Source organism: Oryzias melastigma, linkage group LG3 (assembly GCF_002922805.2).
Source record: "Oryzias melastigma strain HK-1 linkage group LG3, ASM292280v2, whole genome shotgun sequence".
Classification (NCBI taxonomy): Eukaryota; Metazoa; Chordata; class Actinopteri; order Beloniformes; family Adrianichthyidae; genus Oryzias; species Oryzias melastigma.
In genome coordinates, this window is record NC_050514.1 from 30,504,991 (window position 1) to 30,516,591 (window position 11,601).

Below are 11,601 nucleotides of genomic sequence, written 5' to 3' on the forward strand. Positions count from 1 at the left end.
AGTGATTTTAAAATAGATCAAAAGTTGATCATAGTGGGACTTCAAGATGTGCAGAGACTTTAGGTCCAGGGTGAAATAGTTTTTGACCGTCTGGTCTAAACATAGACTGTAAAAATAATAAATAATAAAGTTATTTTATATACAGTCTATGGGTCTAAAACCAAAAACTTCCTTAATGGTGCTTTTGAAGAAACACCAGCTGACTGATATTTTTCGTTTATTTATTTATTTATTTATTTATTTAATAACGATACACAACATCAAAATAAAACTATATACACATAAAACAGTTAATGAAAAGGAGCAGAAAGAAGAAAACTTATATTATCTGCCCCTACTACTAAAAAAACCAAATTAAATCAAAATGTATCAAACAAGAAAAATGAACATACAAATCCTGCTAGGTTTTACATAGGTATATATAAACAAAAACACATACACGTTTACATAAACAGTTGTCTAAACAAACCCTCATTTAATTCTATTTACCCACACTATGTCCAGTGGCCTTAACTATATAAGATTTATGAAATTATTTTCTACAACTTATCTCTAATATTGGATTAACATCTCCTTCTTGATAACTCTGTTAAAGGCTTTTGTTTTTTTATCTTTAATTTTCTTATCCAGTGGATTCCACATGTTGGGACCGTACACTGACACAGATCTCACTAACACTTATGTTTGAAATTTTTGGTTTTCTAAATATTGCATGTCCTTTTAAGTTGATATTACTTTGTCTTTTATTTAATCTAACCTGTAAATTGAGGGTTTTTAAACAAACAAACCTGTGTGCTTTGTACATAAGTTTGAGAATATTCTGTATTTGCTTCCTGTGACGATTCTTATTGCCTTCTTTTGTAATGTTGTGACTGAAGTTAGATAAGTTTTATACGTGGTGCCCCAAATTTCCACACAGTAATGAATGTGTGGAGCGATCAGAGAGTTGTAAAGCAAGTGTAATGCATTCTGGTTTAGGGACCATTTCAGCTTGTGTAAAATTTCTATTCCTTTGGCTATTTTTGTTTTAACAATACCAATATGTGGCTTCCATGAAAACATGTCATCAATTATTACACCCAAAAACTTACTTTCATTGACCCTTTTTATACTGGTGTGTTTACAGAAACATTACAGTTTTTATTTGTATTACTGAATAACATAAACGAGGATTTTTCACAGTTTAAAGATCATTTATTCACGTCAAACCATACTTTTATCTTTTCTAATTCTGCTTGTATCACCTTAAAAACATCAACTAAATTTGTTCCTTCATAAAAAAAAGTTAATATACATTTTAATAATTTAGATGTGCTAGTCATTTATGTAAATGATAAATCATTTTGGACCCAAGACTGAACCTTGAGGTACCCCACACTTTATATTGCATAAACTAGATTTCAAGTCATTTATTTGTACATATTGTTGCCTCTTATCCAGGTAACTAGAAACCCATTGAAGAGCCAATCCTCCGATGCCATATGAACTAAGTTTCCTTAAAAGAATCTTATGGTCAATCGTGTCAAAAGCTTTTTTGAGATCAATGAAGACGGAAACTAAATTTGATTTGTTGTCAATTGCAGAGGCTATTTCTTCTGTTAGTTGCCTTAATGCCATAGTTGTTGATTTCTTGGATCTAAAACCATATTGGCTATAGTGCAGTAAGTTTTCTTTCTCAATGAATTCATCCAGTCTGGTAACAAACAACTTTTGAAGGATTTTTGAGAACTGAGAAAGTAAAGAAATTGGTCTGTAGTTGTTAAAAATATGTTTGTTTCCACTTCTGGGGAGTGGAATTACCTTTGCAGTTTTCATCCTATCAAGAAATATTCCAGTTTGAAATGATAAACTACGAATGTAAGTCAATGGATGACTGATGTCTTCCATTACATTCTTTATGAGTATACCGGTTATCTTATCCCCACAAGAAGATAGCAGACTTTGCTGTGTGTGTCTTTGAACGTCTAAAGATAGTCCTTTTATGATGAGTGGATCAGTCTCTGAAAGCTTTATGGGTTTTGCTCTTTATTATAATTTTCCCCCAGTTTGAATGCTGCTCCGTGGAGAGAATCCAACTCGAGCGTCGTGGTCGCGAGAACGTGCTCTTCATCCCAGGATGTTTTCCCACACAGCCGCCACACCTTTCACTCGATGAGTGTGATGCAAACACTCTGCGCAAACACTCAAATCATGATCTGGGTCTTGTGAGTTCTTGATTCACTTGGATTACAAACCAGGAAGTGAAAACAGAAAATTGCCTTCAGGGCAAAAATGCGATCAGATCACTCCCACCGTCACAGGAATGAAGACACCAATTTAAAGAACAACAATGTCATTTCCATTAATCAAAGGAGGACGGCAATTAAATCAGATTCCAGATTAAACCAGATTAGGAGGATTTTAAAAATGTTTTGAACGAATGTTTCATGTAAATATCAGAAATCCTTTTAATTCTGAAATTGAACAAAAAATGTCGCGTCTAATGCGGTTTGGGGTGTGCAAACTGTAATACAAAACAACTCTTTATCGTTCAAAATAAAGTTTAGGCTTACTGCATTTTTATGTTCACAGCTAAACATCATGGGAACTCGTATTTCATGAAAAATTTCCATGAAAAGAATCATCTGGGTGCTCAACCGTTCAGCGGTTGATCAAATATCATGGAGTAGATTCAGTCATAAAAACCATCAAACTACGATTGAGCACATTTCCTTCTTAAGCTGCAATACTTCACCTTCCACATCGTTTGCTAAATTATATGTAATAGAGAAGGATTCCAAGTTATAAACATGAGTTAATATTATGACCAGTTTTTCCAGAAGCATACATTTGTAGGAAAATGCTGATTTTCCGCAGTTCTCATTCAAATGATGGTTGGAAAAAATGAAAAATCAACATATTTATGCTATAATTGATGTGCAAAGATACAGGAGAGGCAGCAAACATGATCATATATGTTCAAACACTCTTTGACAATAAACAATTTGAATTCAGGAGAAAACTCATCCTGAAGTCCAAGAACTTTATGAGAGCAAATAACCCAGACAAGGACACTCTTTTACAGCCTGATGATGCTATAAAGGACAGCTGCTGTTAGCTGCAGTAACTGTTCCTATCACCTGTCATTCATATGTCGTAAAAGCTCACGCATGACGTTCTCACTCAAACACAACTGTAACAACCACAGGAAGTACAGGAGCAACAAACTTCAGCAAATGACGGATAAACAGGGACTTCATAACAAGGATTTTAAAAACTAAAAACATTAACATGTTCTCCCCAAATAGGAAAAAGCATTTAAAAAAAGGCAAAATGTAACATAAAAAATGATAAGAAACTTTAAAAAGCACAGTTTCTATTGAATCTATAAAAATAGTGCCTTCTAAAATAGCCAGAATCAAAACTGTTTTGAAAAATTCAAAAATATGAAGCATAATAACATTTGAAAAGATCAGAATTTAAATAAAGTTTATAAAATGATGAGTAGGATGTTTTCATTAAAACCATGAACCCATCCAACACAAAATCTTTTTCATGACACGTTTGTCCATTAAAAAAAAAGAAGAATTTTTTCATTTTCCTTCCGTCACGTTTGACTAAAATGAACTGCAGCCTTTTTTCTTTAAAGGAACATCAACCGTCTAAACAGAGACTCTGTTTGAGGTGAAGGGAAGGAAACCCAACACAACGCTTCCTTTGTGTCTAGTACAGAGGTCACTGCACACCTTTTGTCTACAATAGAAAACAATATATATTTTAAACAAGGTTCACTTTTAAAAAGTTGCTTTAAGAAAAAGAAACTTGAGAAATGTTGACACGGCTGAAAAACAATCCATTTTTAATTATTCTGAGACAACTATCAGGACCAAGTTGAGCCACCATGACAAGAAAGTTTATTTAAATAACCAAAAACTTAAATTTAAGCCACATAAATGTTAGTGTTTCAAAGAAATAACTTGAGCAAAAACTACTAATTTGAAACAATACGAGTGCCTGGTACTAGTGTGGTAAATGGCATTTTGTCCATATTTTTATTATTTTGCAATTATTTGCCTTTACCCATGTTCAACCGTTTTTCTCAAAATAAAAAAAAAACAATACAATTATCTAGAAATATGATTATTAGATATAAGAAAATCCCTTAATTTTCTCCTAAATTATTATTTTTTTATTATCAAACGACATTTACAATAAATAAAAATTATCTGTAGCTCAATTTTTTGTTTCCTTCACTTTTATCACCCATTTTGTCACTTTGCGTCCTCACAAAAGAGGCAAGAAAACTACAGACACACACAAACTTACATTCCAAATGTTAAATGCATAAAAAAAAACAATCTAAAAATTAAAATTGGCATAAGAATAAGTAAAATACTGATCACAATTTCTACTTGAATTGGATATTTTTGAGATCAAACAACCTGACAGTTTTATGTGAAAGTTTAAAAAAACACCCACACTGTCAAATAAATACAATAAAGTTGAAATTTTTTGCTCAATCATAATCAGTATTCTTTTAAAAAGATTTAAACATTCAAAGCTTTGAATCCTCCTCTTTACAGAGGACATAATCGTGTATTTCATAAACATTATTATTCAGGAGGGCAAACCACTTATGTGTCACCCATCCTTTTCATAGTTTAAATAACTCATCCTTCAAATTCAAAGTATATGTCAATGTCAACAAAGGGTTCAGTGAAAACCTGTGGACGAAAAACATGAAAAATCTCAATGGATACTTTACCATATAATTAGGGATGGGCTTACGTCATTTTTTCCGCCTGATACCGATAACCGATATTTCCCCTGCAACTGTGGCCGATTGCCGATATGTGTCGATACCAATATTTAAGTGTCTCCAATAACACCAAGTTTAGATTTGCTTTTTCTTTCTTTACAATACAATCACATTGTACTGGACCCTTTTCAACATACAGCGTGAGATCTCATAGGAACACTTTAAATCTTTGAAAATATATCTGAAAACATTCAGACCTTTTACAGACTATTAGATACGATTGTAAATTATAAGCTTTCCATTGCCAGAGATCTATTAGGCACAACTTGTATCCCTATCCAACATAAAACGTACATGAAAAGAGTCCAAACAATTACTGATTATGACGTAAACATAAGCTTCCCAGTGCCAAGGATACTTTAAAAACAAGAATCCATAACGTCAAAAATAAAGTTATCTGAAAAAAAGTCAGAACAATATCGGTGGATTATTTTAGTATTGATCCGATACGATAAACTTAAATTATGCAAATATAAGCCAATACCGATGCTTCCCCTGATAAATCCCCCATTCAGATATATGTCCATTGAACAGCAGTTGGTCGGTTGTTTGGTGATTGTTGATGGTTTTCTCTGGACCCCCTGTAGAGCACCAATGACCAAGAAGAGCTAATCGATGAAAAATGTCTTTGAAACTCAAACTGTGCTCGATGCAAATTCCATCATTTGTTTAAAAAAAATTTATACGGGGTACTACGCCTCCAGCATCTGGTTTGTATACTGGTTAAGATGAAAATGAGCATAACTGTCAAAACTGAATAACTGAGCATGTCTACAGCTGAGTATATCTACAAACACTAATGTCAAAGTACCTAAAAAAATATATTTAATATTGTTTTTTTTCCCATTGTCAGACATTGTCAATACTGACACATAAAAAAACAGGTTTCTGAAAAACAAAAACAAAAGAAATCTGGAATGCAGAAAAAGAAACTTGGATGGAGTACATCTACAAATGAAAGATACCATTAGGGATGTGTCCCAGATACCTCTGACAACTTATGCTGAGACACCGCAAAGCTTGTTGAAATGAGATGAATGATTTCAATGAGTGTACTCTTTAAAACATCTCACCCATTAATTGTGTGAGTGGCATCTGCCACAATTGCTTTTCATTTGTACATATACTCCTTCCAACTTTCTTTTCTTACCTGTAAAGGTATGCGGAAAATTAACAGTTCAAATCTTCAAGGTAATTTTGAACAAAAAACTTTCCTCATACCTTTACAGGTGCCACTTCCTGGTTGGTGAAAGGATCATTGGCAAACCATAGTACGTTTCGATCTTAAGTATTTATCAAGAGATTCTTGTTTTTCTGCTTTGGACTGCAAGACTTTTGAGAAATGCTGTAAAGCTAGATAATGTGTTTGGGATCATTGTCATGCAAGAAGATCCAGATACGTTCATCCTAATGTTGTCACTGATGGAAGATTTGTTTTCCCCAAATCTCACTATACTAGGCACCGTTTACCCTTTGCATAACGTACCATCATGCATCCTGGTTTAAGCAGAGGGACTTTTGGAGATCTGTGGGGTTTAAATCCAGGACAACGTTGTGTGTTACTAATACAAACCTGTTACTGTGTTCCCAGCTCTCCTCAGGTCATTGAGCAGTTCCCCCATGTAGTTCTGGGATGTTTCCTCACTCTTCTCTAGATTGTTGGTACTCCAACAGCTGAGAGCTTCCATGGAGCTCCGGGTGGAGGGAAATGTTCAATTATTCCATTTTCTAATAATTGCTTCAACAGTTGATCTCTCCAAGCTGCCTTCTTATTGTAGGTTGGTTCATTTCAGACTTGTTTAGGTCTCTTATATCTGGTGTCCTTTGACAGCTCTTTGGTCTTGGTCATGAAGATGTTTCAATCTGACAGGTGTCTTTTTTTAAACAGATAACCAGGAGATATTAATACAAATAATCAGAGGAGGGCAGAAGAGTTTTGTAACCCTTGCTCTATCCTAGGTATATTGACGTTGGGAGTGGGGTCATCTGGACCCCACAAGACAGCGCGCTGAACTTTTTTTTTTAATGATTTTTGATTTTCAGTGGTGTCCGTGGGAGACATCAAATCCTGTCTACGTCCATCCAAATTAGTCATGTGATGGATAACACATCAATGTAAGGCTTGGGTCATCTAGACCCCATAGGATAGCACAAGGTAGCAGGTCTGTGAGGAACAGGATTCTTGCTTGTTTGTAGGACCTAAATACATATTTCCTTATTTTTAAAAAAATCATACAATGGGATTTTCTGAATTCTCTTTTACATTCCGCCTCAGATGAAGTTAACCTATGATAAATATTTCAGACTTCTTTGTTATTTTGTTTAACATCTCATTGTGGGTGTTATGTTGCTTTAGAGAGGAGAAGTTAACCACAGATAAGAGCTTCAGATTCAAAGTCATGTTGGTGCTGCAATTCTACTGATGTGCTTTTCTGATAGCCAGTCATTCTTTGTGATCATATCTAAGAACTAAATTGTTTTTTTATTTGGAAGTAAACACTTAAAATAACTTTGGAACTCTTTTTTTGTGAGGATTTGGAGTTTTTGCAGTTAACCTTGGTGTGTCAGGCCCACTCCAATGAGAATTAGCTTTTGGCGTTAATGCTACAAAAACACGTTCATGTAGCATTTTTATATAAACGAATGTGTGACTAAAATTGCATTCCTGAGTATTTCTTAATTCAAATTGCGTTGGAAAAGAAAACTGGATGCTTGAAAAAGCTCAAAGTAATGATGCGGTTACTGAAATGTCAAAGTCTCTGCTCTGCAGAAACTATGTCCAAGAAAATGACATGATTTTGACTAAAAACAGCATAATCATATTTTAAAAAATTTTGATCGCCTGTTTCTGTCAGATTTTTTAAATCACTGAAGAAAAAGAACTGACAGTTTGTGAGGCGATCATACTCTTTTATTGTTTTGCAAAAGACTTCATGTTTATGATAGTGGCTCATTCTTCCTCATGACTAAGTTTTATTGTCTGGATGTTTAATCTACATACAGTCTCATTGCAGCAACAACCAGCAACCCAGGATCAATTGAGCAAACAAGTACACGGGAGGTCAAAGGTCAGCAAACCAAAAACAAAAATAAAAACAACCAAGGGTGTAATCATGTGTATAAACAATCCGTTTTTCATTCGATGTATTTAAACTTCCTGATCCTAAACCCACCTGCAGTAGGCTTCAAACAGACATGTCAATGATTAACTTTAAACACCATCTTAAAATCAGAGAGCATCATGGGAGCAGCAACAAACACTACTATACCAACAATCAGAACATCAAACGACAAGGTTGACCAAAAAACATCCATCCCTCCTCCAAAACACTGAGTTAATAGAAGAAGAAAGCTGCAAGAAACACGACAGTCTCTGGATGCAGCAGATGACAAGAGCAGCATCCGTTCCACTTCTCCAAACAAACAGCTGGTGAAGTCCGTGCTCCATTCCTGCGCAGATCCAACCCAGAGTGCACATGAAGGCTGCAGTGACGATGTTAGCTCAGGCCAAGGAGACACCGACAGCGTCCATCCATCTGCAGCCTCATCCTCACACCCACTGGCCTTACTTTCTACCACTTATCTGACTCTCTTACGTAAGACTGAGGACATTCGGTGAGAAAATAAACCAGGGTTAGTCCTTAAAGTCTTCCTCAGATGAAAATCATGTTTTTTGAGTTTTTAACATGTATGTGTGGAATTTTTCTTATGGAAGAGAACAAATCTAATAGGAAATCATTTTGTTTTTGCATTTCCGAGTATTTCTCCTTTTAAATCAATCAAACTGTCTTGGACAGACTCTGTTTGAATGAATGATCTTCTTTCCATCAACAGCTCTGCTGCACATGCACTAAACCCTCATCTGTTCCTAGTGTCTAGTTCAGGTTCTGGAGAAGAGAAGATGGTATCTTCACATTGACTGCAGTCAAATGAGCCGCCGTTCACATTTCTGTGGTCAAATCAGCATCACTGGATTTTTGGTGTGAGTTTCATCCAATACTTACGGTAGCAGGACTGAGAACGCTGGAAAATCTCCACCAGACTCCACGGAGCTTCTTGATGTGACCACGGAAATGTGAACGGCGGCTCATTTGACCGCAGTTGGAAAGGATTGTAAATCAATGAAAGAGCATTTTGATGTTAGCTTTGATTATTTTATCAAGAACTCTGAGAAACCAATGATTGAATGTATTGATCACAGTCAATAAACATTGGAGAATTAGCTAAAAGAGTCTTTGGTGAACTGGAAGGAGAAAGAATCAGGATTTTGGAGGAAGTTCTGTCCATGAAGATCTTCACTTCCTCGTTTGAGCTAAAAACAATACGGCTGGACATTACCAATATTGTTTGACATTTTTATGTAGAGCGATGAAGATTTACGCTAGTGAGACGCAGAGCTATGATAACCAGACAGGAGCTCAGCTCCAAAAGCCACGCCCCCTCACAGGAGGCTTCAGATCAACATGAAAAATGGCCTTTTAAGAGATTTAGGCTTTGGGATTTTGGTTAAAAACTTCATAATAATAATTAAAACACTACTTAATTTAGGGGGACTTTAAAGACATGTTTTGATCATTTATTTGCTCTCATCTTACAGTCCCTCACACCCCCAACCTAACATTACAGATGCAACAAAATGTGGCGAGCAATATCAGAGCTATCCAGGAGATGCCAGCTCAGATGACGAAAACAAAGACGTACATCAATCTAGTAGTTAACAAGCGCATCAGAATGGAGCGAAAGAGGAAGCACAACTATGATCTATTCAAACTGCATTTGTCCGTCGGCTTCTGATTCACAACAATCTGAATGAAGAAATAATCAGAGGTGAAATCCGAGTTGAATTTTCTTAATGAAAATCATCAGAACTATGCCCTAAGATGATGTTAAAAATGCAACTTTAATAAGAGTAGATCTTCAAAATCGTCAAACAGAAAAAAAGAAAAAGAAAAGGTAGAATATTGGATAAACATAATACTGCTGAGATGCTCTCAGGACAAAAAAAGTTGATTAAAAACAAACAATATGTTTTCTTTTTTCCAGACTATTAGAAGGACAAAGACACAGTTTACCTCGACTTGTTTCAACTGCTGCCCTGTACTCTTCCTCATGCCCATCAATACGCATCACCAGCTCTAGATAACAGCTAATCTGCTTTCCCCAAACATGTCAAGGTAAACGACATCTTCATCCTTTCATTTTTCAAAAAAAATCTGTTTTTTAAAAATCATCAGATCTCAGAGGATGAAGGAAAAAGTTTATCCATGAAACTATTCAGCCACAGCTTTCAGATCATCTAGTTTACAAAAGAGAACAACCATCTGCAGCAGAAAACAAATCAGGAAGGTGACTGAAACGCAAAGAACGCACTGATTTTATTTCTATTTACAGACAATCTTGTGAAAATCTGGGCAAAATAGTAAAAAAACACAAAGAAGTCTAAGCTACAGCAGTAAACAGTCATTTCAGTAAACTCAAATATGCTTTTAAAGAGCAGAAAGCATCAGAAATTCCTCTAAAACGTGAAGACACATTCACTCCTTTCTAAAGAAAGATGGACACAAGTCCACATGTGACTTCTTGACCGTCCCGAACGAGGTCAGCTGGACTGGAATAATAATAAATAAATAAAAACAATTTTTCAAAAAGCCCCTGGAGACCACAAAGAGCGGATAATGATGCGAGGCTAATCCCTGTTTAAATATCAGAGCTCTTGTGCTGACTTCCTCCTCCAAATGTTTCATGCATCTCATCGAAGTGTGCATTCTGTGTGCAGAGCTCAAAGCCTCACTTTTCCCCTGTCATACGGTGGCTTTTGTTGGGTAACCACACCATCACCCCGTCATGTCAGAACAAGACAAGAAGTCGTTTCCTGAAATGACTTCACAGCCTTTTGCTGCAAAAAGTGAGTGGGATTTACTAAGGAAACAGAGGAGTTTACAGCAAAATAAACCAAATATGTCACATCAGTGAAGGAAATAAACACATGCACTTACACTAAAGGTCCGTGCAGGTGGATGCATACATAAATTAACTCAGATGTTCATTGAATTGTAGTTTTATAGACAACCATTAATGAAAACTATAAGAAAACATGAACCTGGATGTGAAAAAGTGTCATCCAAACTCCAAATATACCTTTAAAAAACAATTTTCTCACTATTATCAATAGAAAATCCGCCCCAGAGGTTGAATTAAAACAGTTATAGTGTGTTCTCCTGCTGGCCAACAGGTGAGGCATTTCCGGGCAAGAGGAGGACTCACCTGGCCATGTTGACGAACGCCACAGGTAGCTCTCTGCGTTTCGAGATAATCTGACACTCACCTTCTTATAGGGCTTGAAACCTGCCGGAGGAGTTTTCGCTATTCAAGCCATGAGTGCCTGAAAGTGAAAGTACGCAGCAGGAGAGGAGGTTGCCGGTTTGAAGCTCCGACGGACATACTTCCTCCCTCCTCCTCCGCCAGCATCAACATGTCAAGCTGCGTCAAGAAAGCGGCTGAAAACCTTTCAGCATAAAAGCTTTTCCGGTGTGGAGGGTTCATATTAATCTCTTACAAGTCTTTCACAATAAATTTGATTAATAGAAAAAGGCCAAATTTAAGCTATATTAATATTCATATCTGCTTCGTGTTAAATATTTTCGAAGTTTAACTTCATGCGAAAATCTTTTTTTCAAAATAAAAAAATCTATTTCCGGTTAGCTAACATTTTAGCTAGCTTGAGTTATCTTAAAGCGGCAAATAGTTGCATTATATCAGTGGCGGGCCGTCAGGGCCTGCAAGGCCTTCTCTGCTGGCCTAAA

At 35.9% G+C, this 11,601-nt stretch overlaps 1 protein-coding gene across 1 annotated transcript in view; it reads right to left on the minus strand.

Moving 5' to 3' along the window:
* The window catches only part of mctp2b (multiple C2 domains, transmembrane 2b), a gene marked incomplete in the record, with an annotated part of 56,354 nt that extends 45,058 nt beyond the window's left edge, over positions 1-11,296 (minus strand). Inside the window, 1 exon segment of the mRNA XM_036211361.1 lies at positions 11,063-11,296. Coding sequence (XP_036067254.1) covers positions 11,063-11,070 — 8 coding nt within the window.
* Positions 11,297-11,601: the final 305 nt, after the last annotated feature.